General features: G+C 40.9%; 1 protein-coding gene across 2 annotated transcripts in view; it reads left to right on the forward strand.

The window, feature by feature from the left end:
- The first annotated feature begins 97 nt into the window (after positions 1-97).
- LOC140726945 (copper-transporting ATPase 2-like) overlaps positions 98-23306 on the forward strand; it is a 113820-nt gene continuing 90611 nt past the window's right edge. Inside the window, exon 1 of one of the 2 annotated variants that reach the window (XM_073043983.1) lies at positions 98-162. In XM_073043983.1, coding sequence (XP_072900084.1) covers positions 106-162 — 57 coding nt within the window. In that variant the 5' untranslated portion in view covers positions 98-105. Of the gene's footprint in view, positions 606-23306 lie in introns of both variants that reach the window. The other variant, XM_073043982.1, reaches the window with a different exon arrangement.

Consider the following 23306-nt stretch of genomic DNA (forward strand, 5'->3'; position numbering starts at 1 on the left):
AAGCTGGCGGTGACGTCACGGGCAGGGGCGCACGGCGCGGTGACGTCACGCCCGCTCGCTCCGACCGGCGCGATGGCGTCACGCCCGCTCGCTCCGACCGGCGCGATGGCGTCACGCCCGCTCGCTCTGGACGGCCGGGCGCGGTCCGCTGATCGGATGTGGGTGAGTGACCGGTGACCGGGACGACTCGCCGACCGCTTTCAGTCCCGTCGTAATTTCTGCAGTTTAAAAAAATGCCCCGCATGCCATATCTTTACACCATCATGTCAACGTTTGGGAGTTTTGAATCTTGGAGAGTGGCACTGCTTTGTTTATAAAGTTAAATCCGCAATCCCCTTTTTGAAGATGGTGACAATTGCGGCACTTCGGACATGTTCGCCCCTTCCTCAGGAGGTTGTGACTTTGTGTTCTTATCTGTAAAAAAAAATCCGGATTCCTGCAGGACTGCTCTCAGCTCTTGTGGCTTTTACGTTGACATACAACTCTCTTGACGTTTGATTACCACAACTGAGATGCCGGAGGAACTCTGGGGGTCAGGCAGCATCTGTGGAGGGAAATGGACTGCCGAAGATGCGGGCAGAGACCCTTCATCTGGACTAGACAAGGTGAAGCGTCTGCACTCGGAATATCCACTGCCTATTTCTCTCCACAAAAGGGCCCGACCTGCTGAGTTCCTCCAGCATTTTGTGTATTGCTCCAGGTTCCATCTGTTGTATTTCCATTCGACTGCTAATTGGACGGGGTGGCTGCAAAGCTGGACAAGATAGATTGGCTAAGATTAAACAAAAAACTTTATTCAGTGGTTTCTGCCCTCTACTTTGGGAGAACACAGCACATTTGGCCCTCAATGTTGTGCTAACCTATTAATCTAATCCATAACTCTTAAGTGTCCCTATTGCATCAGATCAGCCTCACCCCAGCAGAGTGCTCCAGAACCTATTACCCTGTTTAAAAAAACCTACCTTTGACCTCATACCTAACCTTTCTTCCACTCACCTTTAGTGTATATCCTCTGGGACTGGCCATTGTCCCCTAAGTGAAAGATGCTGGCTTCCCACTCTATCTATGCCTCTCAGAAATTTTTACACCACTATCAAGTTGCTTCTCATTCTCTGGCTTCAAAAGTATAAAACTCCAGCTTGCTCGACCTTTCCTTAAAGTCGTGTTCTCTAGTCAAGCAGCATCCTGGTAGATCTCCTCTGCACCCTCCATAAAGTTTCCACATCCTTCCTGTAATGAAGCAACCGGAACTGAACACAATACTCCAAGTGTGGTCTACCCAGAGTTTTATAGAGTTGCATCATTAACTCACAGCTCTTGAATTCATTCACTCAGCTAATGAAGGCCAGAACACCATGCATCTTTTTAACCACCCTATCAACTTGCACAGCAACCTTCTTTCTGTTCCTCCACAATGCTAAGAACTATGCCATTTAACTTGTACTCTACCTCCTGTCAGGAAATGTTGGGGAGACTTGACCCAAACACAGCAGTAGTTTAATAATAAACTGCAAAATTACAAGCCGGGGTGGGGGTGGCCGCAAAACGAGAGACCAGATACTAAACATGACAAAGCAACAAGGTATTTGGTTGAGGTTGGATGGTTCAAACAAGTGACCGAGGATTGTGGATGAGAGCTGGGTTTTAATAGGCTGCAGGTGATCAGTTGGAAATGAGTGGCATGTGACTCCTGTTCGCTGGGTGGAAACTGGGAGGTGACTGCCTGACACCTTCAAGTACAATCTTCAAAGTGTATCATTGTACTCTTCTCTAGGTTCAACTCCATCTTCCACTTCTACACCCAGATCTATTTACATCCCGTTCTAACCTACAACAACCTTCTGTGCTACCCACAACACCATCAACCTTCATGTCATCTGTAAACTTGCTAATCCATCCTTCCACTTCCTCATCCAGGTCATTTATAAAAATCACAAGAGCAGCAGTTCCAGAACAGATCCCTGTGGAACACCACTAGTTATCAACCTCCAGGCGGAGTATGCTCTGTCTGCTACGACCCTCTGCCTTCTGTGGGCAAGCCAATTCCAAATGCAAGTAGGCAACTTTCTATGGATCCCATGCCTCATCACTTTGTGGATGGACCTGCCATGGGGAATTTTGTCAAGTGCCTCTCTAAAATCCATATACACCACATCTACCAATCTACCTTCATCAATTTATTTTGTCACCTCCTTGAGAAACTTAATCAGGCATGACCTGACCCTCACCCAATTTTTTTTCCTAACAGATACTGTCTAACCTGCTGTGTATTTCTAGAACCTTCTGCTTTTACAGGACATCTCTGCATCATACTGGTGGTGGGGGGGGGGGGGGCAGGTTTACATTTGTAGAAAATGGGGCCATAGTTTTCTGTAACATAAGGTGTGATGCGTCCATGAAGGAAAGCAAGCTGAAAAAAATTTAAATAAAATAAAACATTTTTTTTTGTTGGTCTACTTTTCCCTTCAAAAGTTCTGTGAGCAAATTTTATTCCATAATTTAAAATACTAAGTAGTGATTTGTGAATTCTATACGAGTGAATTTCCTTCTCTAATTGGCTATAATGTAGGAGGTCACCTGTATTTTCTAGTTTGCTGTCAGATAGAATCAACGTCATTCGTACCATGGGCAGTCATTGCTGAGATGTTCTTGAGAATGCTCCTGCAAGTGGGTTCAAGCAACCCCTGAGATCTTACTTCTCATCAGAGTGGGGCATGTGGATTTCAACAAAATTTGAGAATTAGGAGCAGCCCTATGAGTCTTAAAATAAGATAAAAATGCAGAACAGGAATAAACTGTGTGATACCTTCAGTCTGCTCTGTAAGTTTTTTTGGCTGTTCTTCCATTTCGAGCAACATTTTCCTGCAATGTCCCCATGTCCCTTCATACCTAGAAATTTGTCAGTCTCTGTTTTTAATGAACTGTTTAACATAAAGAATTCCAAAGACTTGCTAGCCTCTGAGCATTGAAATTTCTCCAGATCTCATTCCTAATTGGTTTTCACTTTATTGTGGGACGGCGTACTCTCCTTCTGGACTCTTCACTGACAAATCCTCCAACCTCTCAGGCCCTTTAAGAACTTTATCAGAATTCTGCACTAGGACTGAGGAATCTGTGTATGTCATGGTTCTCAGAAGATTGCTCTCTTGTTGCCCACCATCTTTTCTTAATATTTCTTAAGGTTCAGGATTGTTTAGTGTCATTTCCAATACATAAGTGTAAAAGAGAACCAAATTATTGTTCTTCTGGATATGATGTAGCACAATAAAAACACAGTAAGATAAAGAAAACAATAATAAAAAATACACAAAATATAAATACATAACGCAAACATGAGGAAATCTGCAAATGCTGGAAATTCCAGCAACACACACAAAATGCTGGTGGAACGCAGCAAGCCAGGCAGCATCTATAGGGAGGAAGTACAGTCGACGTTTCAGGGCCGAGGCCCTTCATCGGGACTGGGGTCTTGGCTCGAAACGTCGACTGTACTTCCTGCTGCGTTCCACCAGCATTTTGTGTGTGTTATATAAATACATAAAATAGATTATATACATAGATTGATTGTATGTCCATAAAGTGTTGCTAGGTATAGGAGAATCTGTACATAAGGTGACTCTGATAGGAAATAATGAAGTAATGGGTGTTAGTGGGTGGAGGTGTCAATCAGTCTTACTCTGAAGGAAAGTAACTGTTTTTGATTCTGGTGGTCCTGGCATGGGTGCTACATTGCCTCCTCCTTGATGGGAGTGGGACAAACAGTCCATGAGCAGGGTAGGTGGGATACTTTATGATATTGCTAGCCTTTACCTGGCACCTTTCTGTATATACAGTATGTCCTTGATGGTGCCAGTGATGCACTGGGCAGTTTTGACTACCAGTTGTATAGCCTTCATGTCCGCAGCATTGCAGTTTCTGTGCCATGCTGTGATGCAGCTTTTTGGGATGCTCTCCATTGCACATCTTCAGAACGTCGTGAGTATGGATGTGCACAGTCCAGCTCTCTTCAGCCTTCGCAGAAAGTAAAGTCTTTGCTCAATTGCACTGAAAGAAGATATGAGATGGAGGCAGGGTTAAAAATAATCTCGAGGTTTTCAGTCATAGTAATAGTAAAAGGCCAAATAAGAACAAAAGTAATATAAGCAGGAGTACGCCATTTATCTCTTCTGCTTGTTCTGCCATTTGATAAGATCATAGGTTGCCTTTCACATTAGCACCACTTTCCTACAATACCCTACAACTTTTGGTTGCCCCTGATACCTCAAAATGTTCGATCTAGGCCATGAATATACTCAACAACTGAAACCTTCTTGAGTTAAGAATTCCAAAGATTCACTACTCTAGATTGGGGTTCCTAACCTGGGGTGCATGAACCCCTTACTTAATGGTATTTACCCCCATGGCATAAAAAAGGTTGGGAACCCCTGCTTTAGATGGATAAATGTCTTCTGTCTGTCCTGTATGACCCACTCCTCATTTTCTGACACTCCAACCAGTGGAAGCATTATCTCTTTGTTTACCAGGTTGAACCCTTTTAAGAATTTGAACGAGATGACTTCTCATTCTCATTCTAAACTCAACGGCATATGAACCCAGTCTACTTACTATCGTCTCATATAATAAAACCTAGAATTCTTGGAATACATTTGGAATAATTACACTCTACTCCCTCAATGGCAATTATATCTTTGGACAGGGAGATCAGATTGTGCAGAATACTGCAGAAATGATCCTATGTAATTGAAACCTGATATCTTGTGCCCAATTCCTCTTGTCATGAATGCGTGCCGTTTATACATGTTGTGTTTCATACACAGACACTCAGATCTGTGTGAACACGGATATATTTCTGTCTTTCTCCATTTAAAAATTGCTCTGCTTTTCCAATTTTTCTATCAAAGCAGATGACCTTCTTGTTTGTCCCATTATATTCTACTGCTATGTCCTCACCAATTACCTGAAACCACACCTCATCCAGGTGACTACACAGCTAAATCTTAAAAGGAGATCAAGAGTTAGGTGGCTCTTTTGAAAATTCAATAAAAAAATTTATTAAAAAAAAAAGAGTTAGGTGGCTTGGAGAATTGGCTTCTTGAAAAAAGCTGAGTATGAATATATAGCAGATCAAAAATTCACAGTATTTATAAGGTAGCAATTCTTACTTCATTAGTTCTAAAGTCAATTTCAAATCTAAAATCTGTTGCAAACATTTTTTCTGTGATTTTCATTCAGGATTCATATTGTTGGCATCTTTCATTCTGATTTTCTGAACAAAACAAAAAAGCATCCACAAAATGTTGCTTTTATGCTAGGTATGCAGTTGCTATGATACGACTGCAGTTTCTACTGGAGCAGAGGATACTCTAAATAATTCAAACACAAACAAGAGAATATCTGCAGATGCTGGAAATCCAAAGCAACACACTCAAAATGCTGGAGGAACTCAACAGGATAGGCAGCACCTATGGAAAAGAGCAAAGAGTTGATGTTCAGGGGTGAGACTCTTCATCAGGACCTTCAATCGAGTCCTGATGAAGGGTCTCACTCCTGAACATCAACTCTTTGCTCTTTTCCATAGATGCTGCCTATCCTGCTGAGTTCCTCCTGCATTTTGTCTGTGTTACTCCAAGTAATTGATGGCTTTGTCTGTAGTCTCAAGGGCAAAGATTAGATAAATGACAGATTTACCATTCAGAAACATTTTGGATATCATATATATTTTGAAAATAATATTACCTAACACTGATTCATCCTGATGTTTATGTTTTTCACCATGCTTGAATATTTAAATAAACAGATTTGATTTCAAACATGTTATTTTTGCATTTGTTGCAAATATGAATCTGGGATATGCTTCTCAAAAACAGGCAATATTTGCAGATTCTTTTACTCTATTGTGCTGAGTATAAAATTAAATACATTCTACAACCTTGGGAATAGGTACCATTGCATAGATCAGCCGTTCTTCCACTGAGCCATTCATACCCCTGAATTGTAGAGATGATTGAAGCTGGGTATGAAGGAAACATGCAGGTTTGCAGATGTCTCTAAATCCAGAGTGTAAACATTAGGGAAATGCAAGGCATACACAAAAATCTGAAACATTTGTCTTTAAATAGCGTGTCAACTAGTGGAGTGGTGCCACAGCAACAACCTGGCACTCAACGTCAGTAAGACAAAAGAGCTGATGTTGACATCAGGAAGGGTAAGACAAAGGAACACATACCAATCCTCATAGAGGGATCAGAAGTGGAGAGAGTGAGCAGTTTCAAGTTCCTGAGTATCAAGATCTCTGAGAATCTAACCTGGTCCCAACATGTTGATGCAGTTATAAAGACGGCAAGACAGAGGCTATACTTTATTAGGAGTTTGAAGAGATTTGGCATGTCAACAAATACACTCAAGAACTTCTGTAGTTGTACTGTGGAGACCATTCTGACAGGCTGCATCACTGTCTGGCATTGGGGGGGGGGGTGGGCCACTGCACAGAACCGAAAGAAGCTGCAGAGGGTTGTAAATCTAGACAGCCTACAAAGCACCCAGGACATCTTTAGGGAGCGGTGTCTCAGAAAGGCAGCGTCCATTATTAAGGACCTCCAGCACCCAGGGCATGCCCTTTTCTCACTGATACCATCAGGTAGGAGGTACAGAAGCCTGAAGGCACACACTCAGCAATTCAGGAACAGCTTCTTCCCCTCTGCCATCCGATTCCTAAATGGACATTGAACCCTTGATCACTACCTCATTTTGTAATATACAGTATTTCTGATTTTTGCACATTTTTAAATCTAAATATAGGCATACTGTACTGTAATTGATTGAGTGATTTTTTTTTTTTTTTCTCTCTCCTATATTATGTATTGCATTGAACTGCTCATGCTATGTTAAAAAATTTCTCATCACATGCCGGTGATAATAAACCTGATTCTGATTCTGAAGTGCAATTTAAATTGAATAAATACAGAACGTTGAGACGAGAGTGAAGAGTGAAAGAACATTAATATATATTGCATTGAAACCAAAAGTTCAATGGTTGTCAAAACTAATGAAAGCTGCTAAGGCCTTGAAATATTTAGTCAGGTATAAAGAATATAATTTCAGAAGGTGGGTGTTTGTATTTTCACCTATCCCTTAAAATAACAGAAAAAATATGGACTGGGAAAAGTCACATGACTCTCAGGTTTCTCTAGCGTTCAATAAGATTATTGCTGATCTTTGGAATCTTTTGACCTGATCCTCTTACTCTTTGACTTTTCTAGATTCCAACATGCCTTCAATACAGAATGTGATCTATTAACTTTAGCCTTCTGAGGTAGAGAATTTCCAAAATCACAGCCCCGCAGGCAAAGAAATTCCTTCTGATCTCAGTTCCTGAGAAAACGCACCCTAGATCTAGGAGAAAATCATCCTCTTACAGTTGTTAGCATCTCCCAACCTGAACATCTTCTGTTCACTGTTTAACATCCCAAATGGCTGCTTTATCTTTGGCAGTATCCCATGACATATGCTGTGAAACTCCATCCTCAACATCCTCTGCCTCTTGTAAATAACCTCACAATAAATAAGATTTTCCCATCTCATCTAATATACTCCTCTGCATATACTTCTGACTACTGGATCATGCTCACTGTATATATTACAGGTGCTGGGTAAATGTAGGTTCCTGGGTAAAGGTTGCAAGTACATCTGTGCTTATGTTTCCAATTGTTGTATTAGAGCATGGTATCCAAATGTTGGAATCAGTACAGAAAAGAGCAGTAAATGCATAATTTAGAGTAACTGAGTTCTGTGGTATTGGAAAGCCTGGAGCTCTTTAGTCTGGGGATGGAAAAACCCAGTGGATATATTATTCAAGAATATTCAGGAAACTAATTAAGGCATAGTGATATTCCAGTTTCAAACTTAAGGATTAAGCTTAGAAGACAACATTTAGATTAATGGCATTATATAGAGCATGCTGAATATGCAGAAGGAGATATCACTAATCAGAAAATACAGGTTGTGTGGGAAATGTTTGAAGAAGATGATAGAGAAATGAAATTTTTGTCTACTTTATATCAGGTAAACCTGATACTCAAATAGATACATTTTATAATGTGTTCTAGTCTGACGTCTTACCTGTGTAATATCCACATTGTTGATCAGAGATTCCCAACTAACTTGAATGCTTCGGGTCCACAGGTGAATTGGAACCCTTTTTGCCTTTGACTCCGAGGTGTAACAGATCCCAATTGAATTGACACCATGCGGAGATGTATGTCAGTTTACAAAAAGGTTTACAGCACTGTTTGAACTTCTTTGCAGGATGCTATTAAAACCTAATACTTTTCATTGAAATAACCTAATACTTTTGCAATAGTTGGTCTTAAAGTTGTGTTCATCTGGAAGTAGTTGTACATCGCACCTGCCACAAACTTGTTTCTGTTTCTAAGTACAGTGTAGTATTTATAGAGCACTCTAAAAGGGACATTAAAAAGAATAAATGAGATGATCCATGTAGTCAACTATTGCAAGGCATATTAGTGCTAACAACTTAAGAGAAAACATTTGTGGGGATATCTCCTCAGTCATCATATTCATGAGAGTAGGATGTAGGGAATCCTGTAAAAATAACTCAAGTCCTAGTTGTCATGTTATTTTCACTGTTTCCTTCAGAGTTTGAGGTGTGGGTAGATGCACAATTCTATTAGAGAGCAATTTCTAGAACTTTGATCCAACAGCAATGATAAAATATTTCCAAGTCAGATTGGTGCATAGTTTGCAGGGCCACGTTCAAGCAATGGCATTGCTGCGTTTGTAGTTCTGTTGACACAGCTGTCTAACAAGTTTGGTGAGTCGCTTCAGAGCATCCTGTGGAGAGTATAAACTACTGCAGCTGTGCATTGGGGTGGAGTGAGTGAATGGTTGTGGTGTGATGGGTTGGGTTGCATATCAAGCGAACTGCTACGTCTTGTATGGTGTCCAGCTTCTTGAGTATTGGAACTGCACACTTCGAAGCACATAGATAGCATTCCAGCACACTCCTGAATTGAACCTGCTAGAGGGGGGCAGGCTTTGGGAAGTTCACCAAGATGTCGCCAGGGAAATTTAGGTTGTGGGAAGAAATTAGATAGATTTGGTTTGTTTTTCCTGGAGCAAAGGAGGCTGATGGGCTACTGTGATTGTAATCAGAGTCACTGAAGAGATGCTGAAGCTGGTGTTATTTCAGTCTGTATTCCTGGAAACCCTCTGGGTAGCTTCCCCTAAACTCAAAGAAAATCATTTTTTATACCCTTAAGATCAAAGGTAACAGCGGCTAATTCAATACAATTTCAATAGTTACTATGATATTGCTTACTTCAATATTTTGAGTCTGACAATGTGTCTCTTGAGTTACATACAATGGGAGACATCTCTGAATGTTCAAACACATTTGCTGGGACAAAGGAATTCACACAGATGGTCTCAGCACAGACATCCTATACTGAAGATTAATGCTTTGAGGATTGACTGTCTGAATACATGTATGTTCCAACTTGTGGTTGATCATATATGCCTGTGACCATGTTTAATGTGTTAAGGGTGGCCCGATAGTGTAGTGGCTAGTGTAATGCTTTACAGTGCCCATGAGCAGGGTTCAATTCCTGCCGTTGTCTATAAGGAGTTTGTACTTTCTCTTCCGTGAAGGCTGGGTTTCCTCTGAATGCTCCAGTTTCCTCCTAAATTCCAAAAAGCCGTTTGGATTATTAAGGGATAGTCTGTTGGTGCCAGAAGCATGGCGACACTTGTGTGCTGCCCCCAGCACATATTCAGACCATGCTGTTTGTTGATAAAATTAAATGTTTTGATGTACATGTGACAAATAAAGCTAATCTTTAAGTGACGATGGAAGTCTGGTCTGCACCATACTTGATCTCAGTCATGATGGTGCAAATAACTTAGCCACTGTTTCCCGCTGTGATGCAGACCAATTAACATAACCCTGTACCTCGCAGTGACAGAAGAACCAAGGTATCCTCGTTAGTAGCCACTATCAATGGTTAAAGCCCTGGGCATTGCACTTGCATGTGTTTCTACACTGACGGAGTAGGCTGTCAGTCGGAACCATTGACTATTTGACAATAGATCAGCTTTGATCGAATGGCAGACCAGACTCAATGGGCTGAATTGACTAATTCTTTCTTATAGTTTTACATTTAGTTGATGCATGCCAAAAGGTGTCACGGTCATTTCACTTCGCAATCCATATTTCTTAGCAGCCAGTGCTCTGTAGAGAGTAGTGTTTGGTTACAAGGCCGTCCTTTTATCTTCAAATTGATTACTGCTTGTAATTTTTATTAAGAACTGAAGACGGTGAAGGCTGGTTCTTGTTTGAAATAATATATGCTATATTTACATAATTCCATAGCTCCTGTTTCCCTAACATGACTGAGCTGAGAAAGGTAAATAAAATTATGAGAGGTATTGATATGGTAAAAAGTCAGGTGGGTGGAGGGGTAGAGATACGTCTCTAACAAAGGAGGTGTAAGGCATTCCTTCCCTCCACTAGCCTGCAGGTCATCCTTGGACATGGTGTAGCAGCTGCTTAGCCTCCCGCTCAGGGTCACCTGAAGCCATGGGGGTGGTTATATGAGCAGCTGGTGCACATCACAAGTCTTGGTTATGTGACCACTGATGCCAGGCAGACAATCTCAGAAGAGTTTAGATAATGGGTGCAGTCACCCATCTTGTAAAGACACTGGTCAGAATTGGCAAGCCACTTCTGTAGAAAAATCTGCCATGGTCATGGAAAGACCATGATCACCCATGTCATACAACAAGGCACATAACTAATGAACAAAATAGTCAGAATTTCTTTCCATTTGAGGTATCAAAAACAAGAGAGCATATAGGTTTAAGATAAGAGGAAAGAGTTTAAAAGGGGATTTGAGAGGAATGGACTTTATCAATGAATGGTTGGTATGTGAAACTCATTAGAGTCAGATGCAGTCACTATGTTTAAAAGACATCTAGACAGGCATTTACATAGGCAAGGCACAGAAGTATATGGACTTTGTGAAGGCAAATGCGATTAGTGTAGGCAGGCAAAAAAGAGCTGGGCCGAAGGGGCCCATTTCTGGCTGTGTAATTACTTGACTCTGACCCTATAACTACATAGTGTATATAAAAGGAGAATCCATTTAGTATAGATGACAACACACACAAATTGCTGGTGGAACACAGCAGGCCAGGCAGCATCTATAGGGAGAAGCGCTGTCGACGTTTCGGGCCGAGACCCTTCGTCAGTCCTGACGAATGTCATTTTGTGTGTGTTGTTTGAATTTCCAGCATCTGCAGATTTCCTCGTGTTTGTAGTAGAGATTACACTGTTTTTTCTCTGATGTTTTGTAGCTAGATCTTAAACAATATTTCCTGCAGTACGCCGTAGAATTGCTTTTATTTTATAATCCTGCTCGAGCTCTCAGGTCTCTTAAATTTAAACCATCTCCCTCAAGAGAAAATTGGCAGGTCAGCTTTTATTTTAACTACGCTCCTAAACTGTGGAAATACATCTAAAACTATCAGAGCTGCAGACTGAGTCGACACTTTTAAACACCAGCACAGAGCTATTTATTTAACCTTCCTTTTAAGTAAAATCATTTAATCTTTTATTTTTATGTTTGCACTTTATCCCACTCTAAAGCAATTTGAACTACATCACTTGTAGGAAAAGTGCTCTATAAATAAGTTATTATTATATTTTCAGCCATTATGCCTTACCGGATGCCTTTACATGCCTTTCTATTTGTTTTTCTCTGCCAGAGAATGGTTAGTGTTTGCTGAAATGTACTCTGAGCTAACCACTGTGCATGCATTTGCCAATAGGACACGTTATGTAGCAGTTGCTAGCATGGTTTCTGGGTGGCTTTTTCCTTCTCTAGCTAGAGTAACAAAGTCAATTCTAGTTATAATCTTGAACTGCTATAGCTTCTCGCCTCCAAACATCATACCCTACCCCCTCACCTCCACAACCCGAACCTTTCTCCATACTTACACCATCATTGCAGCTCTTGAGTGGCTCTTTAAACAAAGATACAAGTTGCACATTCCTGAATGCATGCAGAATTTATCTTTAATCCCATTTGACACAAAATGGATGAGAATTCAGGGATTCTAAAGCCATGCTGACTATTCCTGATCAGCCACAGCTTTTCCAAATGTATATAAATCCTTCCCCTTGGGGTTTTCTCCACCAACTCCCCTACCACTGACATGAGGCTCATAGGCCTGTAGTTACCTGGCTTACCCTTGATAAGGAAATTAGCTATCTTCCAGTTTTCTTGCTGTATGACAAGATGAATCATAGAACTGTAGTTAAAATTTAGTTCATTTTAACCTGAGATGAACTTCCATAGATAGATAACAGCTACCAACGACCGTGTGACCTCAGTCTCTGAGGCTGCCATGGGAGCATCCTTCAGGAGGGTGGATCAATGGAAAACATTTGGCCCAGACAGCATACCTGGCCAAGTACTGAAGACCTGTGCTAATCAACTGGCATGGTACTGCAGACCAGTTCTAATAAGGTGCCTGGAGTGTTTATGGACATTTTCAACCTCTCGCTTCAGAAGCATGGGTACCCACCTGCTTCATGCAGGCTTCAAGAAGTTCCCAAGAACATGGTAACCCGCCTCAGTGAATATCACACAGTAGCACTTAACTCCACTGTGATGAAGTGCTTTGGGAGATTTGTCATGAAGAACATCAACTCCTGTCTGAGGAATGACCGAGATCCACACCAATTTGCCTACTATCACAACTGGTCAATAGCAGGTGCCATTTCATTGGCTCTTCACTCATCCTGGAACATGTGGACAATAAGGATGAATACAACTGGATGTTCGTCATTGACCACAGCTCAGCATTCAACATTATCATTCAATGGAAGCTCACCACTAAGCTCCAAGACCTGGGCCTCTATATCTCCTCTTTGATTTCCTCACCAGTAGACCTCAGTTTGTATGGATTAGCAACAACATCTCCTCCACATTTACCATCAGCACAGATGCACCACAAGCTCTCTGTTTTACTCACTTTACGCCTACGATTGTGTGGCTAAGTACAGATCCGAATCTGAATCTCCAATGCCATATTTAAGTGTGTTGACGATACCACTGTTGTTGATTGAATCAATGGTGGTGACAAATCAGAACACTGGAGGGATTCTGATTCTGGAGATTGAAAATCTGATTGAGTGGTGCCACAACAACAACCTGTCACTCAAAGCCAGCAACACCAAAGAGGTGATCATCAGGGGATCAGAGGTAGAAGGGGTCAGTAGCTTTAAATTCCTCTGTATTAACATATCAGAAGATCTGCCCTGGGACCAGCAGAAAGAAGACACGCGAGTTCCTCTACTTTCTTAGAAGTTTGCCTAGATTCAGCATGTCATCAAAAACATAAACAAACTTCTATAGATGCACAGTGGAGTCTATCCTGACTGGTTACATCATGGCCTGGTATGGAAACACAAATGCTCAGGAATGGAAAAGACTACAGAAAGTGGTGAACACAGCCCAGTCCATCACAGGCAAAGTTCTCCCCATCAGTGAGCATTTCTACATGGAGTTCTGCCAGAAGAAAGTAGCATCCATCATCAAAGACCCCCAACATCCAGACCATGCTATCTTCTTGCTACTACTATCAGGCAGGAGGTATAGAAGCCTTATATCCCACACCACCAGGTTCAGGAGCAGTTATTACCCTGCTACCATCAGGCTCCTGAACCAATGTGGATAACTTCACTCACCACAACTCTGACCTGACTCTATGACCTACAGACCCATGTTTAATATTTTATCTTATTTTGCACATTGGTCATTTGTCAGTCTTTGTCCATGTATAGATTTTCATAAATTCTATAGTATGTCTTTACTTTCATGTAAATGCCCGCAAGAAAATGAATCTCAAGGTAGTAAGTGGTAACGTGTCTGTACTTGATAATAAATTTACTTTGAATTTTCTAACTTTGATGTCTTTGGTGCTCAGTTATTTCATTGCCATGTATTTTTATTTTACAAGATAGTCTGAACAGAGCCAGTCTTTTGTTCATTTGTTCATTGATTGTACTTTGATAGAACATCAGTGACCTTCATTTCAATAAGGATTGAACAAAAGAATGGATTGCAAAATAAATTATATTCTTAAGGGATGATGTGAAGGTTGAACATTGAACAAATACTGTGACCTTCTCACAAACTCAAAAATATAATGCCCAGAAATCCCTTCTCACAACAGTGAAAAGCTGTGCAGATGAATATAGGTTTTCTCTGAAGTAGAGCAAATTGCATGCATTTTTTTTTTGACATTCTAAGCACCTGGTAGGAATTATCTCCTGATTTTCTGGTGGGATTTCTCCAGCATAAGAGATGTTGTTCTGTTGTAAAGCTCCCTCAAATGATATTAATAATTCAGCTTCATTGGTCTAAAAAAACTGCTCTTCCCATCACTTGTCTGACCTGAAAAAGCCCAACACCACCTCAAACCATTGCACTAATATTATGTCCTGTAAGTTATGTGTAGTTCACGTTAAGTACGTTTGTAATGTACTAAACTGGTGTTGCATAAAGGTAATTTTTATGATTTGGATGGGAAGGTGAGAAAAGGGTCTGGCTTTGCTGTCGTCGCAGCTTGTGTTGTTCTGCTGAACACTGTACTTGATATGTTGTCAATGGAATGTGAGGCGACACTTGTGGGCTGGGTTGTGTTGGTTGTTAATGTAAGTGACACATTTCACTGTATGTTTCAATGTACACATGTAAATAAATTAACCTGAATCTGAAAAAACAATAATTGTTTTTTAGACTAATAAGGCTAAAATTAACAAAACCCTTTTCCCCGTAACGATGGCTTAGAGGGCCGGCACTCAAAATGCATTCTTTACCAGGGTGCTCAACACCAGTGTCAGTTATTACTTAACATACTGATCACACTTAATTCTGCACCTCTCTTGTAAATACAATATTTTTGTTTTGCAATCAAAACTCTGTGGCAAAGGCAATTCATTGACATTTTAAACACCTCTTCCTGGATTGGGATGGACCCAAAGTATGGAGGCAGCCATGGGGCCCACATGATAGAAATCTCCCCATTCAAGATTTATCCACCCAGTGTTTACAGGGATCCATACCAAACCTCTCAAAAAAAAAGCCCATTCAGGCAATACCAAATCAGTTCTCCAAGGTTCATGACATTCTGTGAACTCAAATGCAGTAGGTAACAGGTATACTTTCCCACTTAGCCCCCTGTTTTTCTTTAATCCTTCTGGAGATTCTCTTAAATGTCTCTTATGTTCCTGCCTTTACCACCATGTCTGGCAACGCGATCCACACACCTACCACTCTGTAAGAAAACTACCTCTGACATCCCTTCTAAACTTTCCTCCAATGACCTTAAAGTTATTGCCCCCTGTATTAGCCACCTGCCCTGGGAAAATATCTTTGGCTGTCCACTCTGTCCACGCTTCTTATCATCTTGTAGAGCTCTGTTAGGACACTTCTCATCCTCCTTCATTTCAAAGAGAAAAGCCCTAGCTTGCTCAATCTATCCTCATAAATCATGCTCTAATCCTGGTAAATCTCCTCTGCATCCTCTCTAAAGGTTCCATATCCTTCCTATATTGAGGTGACCTCATCTACCTTTTAATCAGCCCAGGCAGAACAAGCATGGAGAATTTAAAAATGCAAGTACAGGCATTTGTATATCATTTCTGTAGTATTACTCCTCTGCTAAGACCCTAATCGCATTTCAATTTCTTCCATCCATCCAAACCCCTCCTCTTCCTCTGTAATGATATAAAGCCAAAGGTGAAGTAGAAATTTAGTTGAGAAGAGTTTAATGATGCTAACTCACATTCCAGCATTTCATGCAACTACATATTCAGTCACCAACACTCTAGTGGCATTAGACTTGTTTTAAAACCATTTAGCACAGCTTACTGCAGAAGTCACTCAGTGTGAAGTTTGCCCCCAATTCCCCATGAGTCGTCATTCATTTCCTAGCTGAGCGCTCTTGTGATAGTGGCAACCAAATAAATGACTTGACTGTTTTGGTAATGGGTTTCTCATGCTGATAATCATGTGAGTCTAATATTCATCCGATTTATCAGATCAGTGCTGTGATGCTTTTTGTTAACATAATTTCTGTACTTACTGTTGGATGTATGTTGTGAAACTTTGTATTAGAAGGCTTTGCTTTCTGTAAACATGTATGGTAGTTTATTCATCACAAGGCAATCAAGACCATCCATTTTCAGAGTGAGTTTATTTCTTCATGTTTGACTTTTTTGTCTTAATCTTAAAGTTTTTCAATTCTGTTTGGAATTGTGTGAATACTTAGAGTACACAGTTTAAATGTGTATTGGATTTAAAATTTCATTATTATCCGGTTCAGTTGTTATTTTCCATTGGATGTATTCCATTGCTTTAGCTATTAGTTCAATAGTCTGATTTATTGTCATCGTGTGGGCAGTAGCAGTCTAGTTTGTTGCAAATATTTTGGTCTTCTCTTTTATATTATTGGATGACTTACCTCCACACTTCATCTTTTCTCTCATTGCTTTTTTAGGTGCCTTCTATTGTTTTTTAAAAGCTTTACTACCCTCTAACTTCCCACACTGTTCAAGTTCAAGTTCAACTTAATTGTCATTCAACAGTAAACATCTATACCGCCAATCAAAACAATATTCCCCCAGACCAAGGTGCACAACACAGTTTGTATAATTCTCACACAACACATAAAGCAATATTACCATGAATAAATGAACAAATAATAAAGTGCATTTTACGACACAAGTTAAAAAAGAAAGCAGTCTAATGCCACTGGTGCTTAATACGTGGTGAGACCTGGGTGGTGACAGGGAGTTCAGTAGTCTCACGGCTTGGGTGAAGAAGCTGTTTCCTGTCCTAACAGTCCTTGTCCTAATACTATGGTATCTCCTGCCTGATGGTAGGGGGCCAAAGAGATTGTTGGATGGATGGGAGGGATCCCTGATCCCTGAAAATACTAAGGGCCCTCTGTGTGCAGTGCTGTTGATAACTATCTCTGATGAGTAGAAGAGAGATCCTGATGATCCTTTCAGCTGTCTTCACAATCCTTTGTGATGTCTTGCAGTTCCAGTACCAGACAGTGATGTAGCTGGTCAGGACACTCTCAATGGTGCTCCCTTAAAAATTGGCTAGGATGTTGGTGGGGGTGGAGGGCATTTGGGCAAGGGGAGAACCGCATTTGCCTCAATCTCCTCAGGAAGTTGGGACATTGATGTGCTTTCTTGACTAAAGATGTGAAATTCAGGGATCAGGTGAGATTGTCTGTTATGTACACTCCTGGAAACTTGATGCTCCTAACTCTCTCCATGGAGGAGCCATTTATGTGCAACTTGGAGTGGTCAGCCTGCACCTTCCTAAAGTTTACAATCATCTTTTGGTCCTGTCCATGTTGAGGTTCAAGTTGTTGTGTTCGCACCATTCTGCCAGCTAGCTGCTTTACCTCCTCTTTGAAAGCCGTCTAGTCATCGTTGTTGATGAGGTCAACCAGTGTTGTGTCATCAGCAAGCTTGATGATTCGATTCTTTTACCTTAAATTCCCTAACAAATCTCTTTCATTAAAGCTCAACGTAAATTTATTATGAAAGTACATATATGTCACCATGTGCAACCCCGAGATTCATTTTCTTGTGGGCATACTCAATAAATCTATAGAATAATAAGCATAATGAATCAATGAAAGATTGTACCAACTTGGGCATTCAACCAGTATGCAAAAGACAACAAACTGCACAAATACAAAAAGAAAGGAATAATAATAAATAAATAAATAAATAAATAATAAGTGTCGTGAAATGAAGAGTCCCTGAAGGTGAGCTCATTGGTTCATAGGTTCATTTGGAAAATGGGGTTGAGGGGAAAAATAAATGAGCCATAATTGAATGGTGGAGCAGAATCGGTGTGCTGAATGGTCTAATTCTGCTCCTATATCTTATGATCTTATCTTATAATTTTGAGTTTTTATCTGTTCTATTCATGGTTAATGAATATAAAGGGCACTGTGTGCACATGTAAGCACTTAATACTTAATTGGCGGTATTTGTGCAAATAGAATTAGACAACTCAGAAAATTGGCATGATTATGATTTTAAAAGTTCTCCAACAGTAAATGTACAACCTACAATGCAACATGAATTTTTAAAAGTTTAAGATTTATGTATGTCTCTGAGCTTGGATTTTATTTTTTGGTTACTGGGGATTTTTTTTTATCAATTTGGAAGAGATTTACAGGAGGTGGGGCAGAGTAGGGCAGAAAAGGGAAGATCTTTTCACACTGAACTACTAAGCAGTAGAATCAATTAAAAGCAATAATGATTGGAGCAGACGTTTGATAGGCTACATAGATGGTTGTGTGAGAAGTGGAGAAACAAGTGGAGTTATTGTAGAAAGTAAACACCTTCATGGACAAATAGAAAATGCTGGAGTACTGACCAGGGTAAACACCATCTTTGTGGATATAAACAGAATCAATGTTTCAGGCCAAGGACACATAAGACCATAAGTCATGGGAGCAGAATTAGGCAATTTGTCCCATCGTGCCTGCTCCATTATTGGATTATGGTTAATTGATTATCCCTCTCAACCCCTGCTTTCTCCCTGTATCCTTTGACACCCTTATTAACCAAGAACCTATCAACTTCTGCTTTAAACATATCCAATGACTTGGACTCCACAGCTGTCTAAGGCAATGAATTCCACAGTTTCTTCACCCTCTGGCTGAAGAAATTCCTCCACATCTCTGCCCTAAAGGAATGTCCTTATATTCTGAAGCTCGGCTCTATGGTCCTAAGTGGATGGAGGTTCATTGCCATGGCTGGAAGCGAGGCGGTGGGGGGGGGGGGGGGGGTGTGGAACTCCAAGCCAGACTGAAATACAGAGGAATGAGACCCCCTCTACCCAGCATCTTGTCAGCAAGTGTGCAGTCACTGGACAACAAGATCAAGGAACTGAGGGCAAGATGTTGTATCAGAGGGAAAATTTCCTACAACTTTTCTAAACCAGTCCAGGGTCCAGCATGTGAATGCAATTGTGAAGCATGTCAGTGCCTCTCCTTCCTTAGAAGTTTGTGAGGATTCGGCATGACATCTAAAAATTGGACAAATTTCTATAGATGTGTTGGTGAGAGTTTGTTGACTAGTTGCATCACAGCCTGGTATGGAAACACCAATGTCCTTAAACAGAAAATCTTACAAAAGGTAATGGATATGGCCAGTGCATCGCAGGTAAAGCCCTCCCCACCACTGAGCACATCTACATGGAGCACTGTCGCAGGAAAGCAGCATCCATCACCAAGGACTCCCACCACTCAGGTCATGCTCTCTTTTTGCTGCTGCCATTAGGATGAAGGTACAGGAGCCTCTGGACTGACGCTACCAGATTCAGGAACAGTTATTACCCCTCAACCATCAGGCTCTTGAACTGGTGGGATAACTTCACTCAACTTCACTTGCCCTATCACTGAACTGTTCCCACAGCCTATTGATTCACTTTCAAGGAAGCTTCATCTCATGTTCCCAATATTTATTGCTTGTCTACTTATTATTACTATTTCTCTTTCATATTTGCACAGTTTGTTGCCTTTTTCACATTTATTACTAGTCTGTCCTGTTGAGCATGGTCTTTCATTGATTCTAATATGGTTCTTGGATTTGCTGAGTACGCCCACAAGAAAATGAATATCAGGGTTGTATATGATGACATATATGTATTTTGATAATAAATTTACTTTGTTCTTTGTAGAGTGTTAAATCCTGAAGGCTGCAAAGTGTCGAAACGATGGTTCTATTCCCTGTGCCTGGACTGAGGCACCTTTAGAATAATATTGGAGCCCACAACCAAAAAGGGACATGTGCAAAGCAAAATTGAACTCACAGCCCCTGCAAGCTTAGGCTTGCCTTTACAATTGAACATAAATTTTCATCTAAGTTGTCATTTGGCTGCTCTGATGTAAAAATCACACTGAATTTCTGCTTTGGATTTGGATAGAACTTAAAGAATGACTGTTTCATGTGTCCAATGAAAAAACAGTCATAGTGTGGACCATGTGAGTTACAGTAGGTGCTCCTTTGACTTCAAGGACAGATTAAAGGAGAAGTTATTTAATGTGAAAAAGTGACTTCAGCCAGGCAAAGATGGTAGAGGTGAGTATTTAATCTTTGTAGAAGTACAAAGCAATGAACCCTCACCTATTGTGCTATGGGATGAAGGCAATAGAGGGACTGGGGATCCACAGTGAAGATGTGCCATTTGGAAAAGCTTGAAATGCAGATGTGTTAAAAGGAAACGGAGGTGTCAGAAATATAAGGGGAAGGGCACCGAGACAAAGTGGAATTAATTAGGAAGAAAAGGCTCAGACTACTTTAAACCCACAGAAACAAAGAGTCTACCAGGACAGTTATGCTTGTGGATCTTGGGGAAGAGGTTGAAATGTGCTGTGCAGGAATGGAGGATCATAAAGCTGGAAGCTGGGGAAGGAAGATCCCCAAGGAACTAAGGTAAAGTGACTGACTATGAGACTATGGAATCACAATCCAGGCTCAAAGGGGCAGGGCTGGAGTCAATGTGGTGCTAATTCTGGAATTCAGAGGTCTTAGTTTCATTCTTCTTCATTTTGGTTCCGAGTAATCATTTCTTAGCAGAAGCCTCAATTTCATTTATCCATGACTCCAACTTAGTATTTTCTGAGCCTGACATCTGATTAAGTTCTTTGTTGGCAGTCCTTGCCTCACCGGTCCTCCTCATCCCAGACTGCGGATTCCTCTGATCTGGCTCAGTAACTAAGCCTCAAAGTTATAGGCTGGTGAGCCTGAAGTCAGACGTGGGTAAATTATTCATACGTATTCTAAGGGACAGGATATACAAGTATTTGAATAGGCAGGTCCTGATTAGAGATAGTTAACATGGCTTTGTGTATGACAGGTCATGTCTAACCAATTTTATAGAGTTTTTCGAGAAGATTACATGGAAGGTTGGTGAAGAGGAGGTGGTGGAAGTTGTTTAAATGGACATTAGCAAGGCATTTGACAGCATCCTGCATGAGAGGCTGGTCCAGAAGGTTAAGGTGCTCGGTATTTAGGATGAAGTAGTCAATGGAATTCAACTTTGGCTTATCACAAGAAGACAGAGTTTGGTAGTAGATGGTTGCCTCACTGACTGGAAGCCTGTGACTAGTGGTGTGCTGCAGGGATCGGTGACGGATCTGTTGTTGTTTATCATCTGCATTAATTATTTAGATGATAATGTGGTAAACTGGAGTTGTGATGTTATGCTGATGTTGTATAGTATAAGATGTTGTCGAAGCCTAATTTGAAGTATTGTGTGCAGCTCTGGTCAGCTGCTTACAGGAAAGATATAAGCTTGGAAGATTTACAAGGATATTGCTGGAACTTGAGTGCATTGAGGAAAATTTTGAATAGGTGAGGACTTTATTCCCAGGAGAGCAGGAGAATGAGGGGAGATCTTGTAGAGTTCTACAAAATTAAGAGGGTTATAGATAGGGTGAACACATGCAGGATTTTTCCCATCAGGATGGGAGAGACTGGAACTTGAGATCTAAGGTTTAGGGTGTAAGGCGAAATATTTAAGTGGAATCTGAGGGGAAACCTCTTCTCTCAAAAGATTGAGTGAGTCTGGAGCAAGCAGCCAGCAGAAGTGGCCAATGTGAATTCAGTTGCAACATTTAAGAGTAGTTTGGAAAGGTACATGGATGAGGAAGGTATGGAGGGTTATGATGCAGGTAGATTGGACTAGGCAGAAGACCAGGCTGGCACAGACTAGAAAGGCTGAAGGGCCGGTTTCTGTGCTGTAGCACCTGAGGACTCAATGACTTAGCTTTATCGTTTTAGATTAGTGGGCGCGGACTCAGTAGGTTGCGTGGTGCCTTTTGTGCTGTGATAATTATCTACTCCTAAACAGTTAGACTTCCCTAATCATAAGGCTTCATAATTACCAACAGTAATTAAATTAGTTCCCTTTGTGTGGTGAGCACGAGGAAAATTGAATGGTGCTTTAGTGGCAGATATCGTGTTTTATCCAGGTTCTTCATGAACTCTGTGCACACTTTCATACAGTGGAGGTTTGATTGTAATAGATACAGATCAAAGGTCTTGTTAGTAAAAGGAGATGGTTACAATTAAGGCTCATGACACAGAAGACCAATAAAAATTAATTTTATGGATGGCAACAGAAGTAGCAGATGGAAATATTCAAACCAAAAGGCTTTTTGGTATACCTACGTTTGAAAGCAAGTTTTATCAATGAAGATATCATTTGCATTGCTTTATTATAGGTATGTGATTTTGCTTTGTTTTATAATTAGCATTTGCTTATTTATTTACATCACCATAAACTGGTGTCTCACGTTACAGCTTACAACAATTCTTCAACAGGCTGTGGCTCCCCTTCAGCTGGGTGCTCCTTTATTCAGACAGAAAAGAAGTAACTGAAGCGATACAAGATTGACTACAACTACCGGTCATAGGTTTAGGGCAGGGGTGTCAAACTCATTTTAGGTCACGGGCCGGATTGAGCAAAGTGCAGCTTCATGCGGGCTGGATCAGTCGGACGCGTGCGAACGCAGCTTTCGTTGCCTCCGTTTTTTCAGCCTGCTCTCATGTGTCTCAGTCTCTGCTATAACTACAAAGTGTTTCACTTTACAAATTCCGTTTCTTATGAAGAAGACTGCCGAATAAACACTAAAAACCCTGAAAACCTGGTACCTGAATAAACTCAGCATTAGCCATATCATACGCCATAGGCGCTTCGATTACTGGGGCCAGCTTTAATAGTAATTAGATATTATCTCGCGGGCCAAAGATAATTCCACCGTGGGCCGGATTTGGCCCGCGGGCCTTGAGTTTGACATATATGGTTTAGGGTGAAAGGTGAAATATTTACGGGGAATCTAAGGGGGGGATTTCTTCACTTAGAGGGGATGCAAGTGTGGAACGAGCAGCCAAAAGAAGTGGAGGGTACTAGTTTTGTTGTATCATTTTAGAGAAATTTGGATAGGTAAGATATGGAGAGCTTTGGTGCAGGTAGATGGGACTAGGTAGAAACATGGTGGGTTTTTTTTAAGGACACAGTTTTGGTGGATAATTGATCTGATTTCTCTCTGATGATTAAGTGGACAGAGAGATTAGATCACCAGCACCTACAATTACTCTCTCACCGTTTATTGTTAGTATAAGGTTCTGTGGGTATTAAAGTGGCATTGAATGACAGGGGGATTGCATTACCAGTGTT

Source organism: Hemitrygon akajei, chromosome 4 (assembly GCF_048418815.1).
Source record: "Hemitrygon akajei chromosome 4, sHemAka1.3, whole genome shotgun sequence".
In the NCBI taxonomy this organism is placed as follows: Eukaryota; Metazoa; Chordata; class Chondrichthyes; order Myliobatiformes; family Dasyatidae; genus Hemitrygon; species Hemitrygon akajei.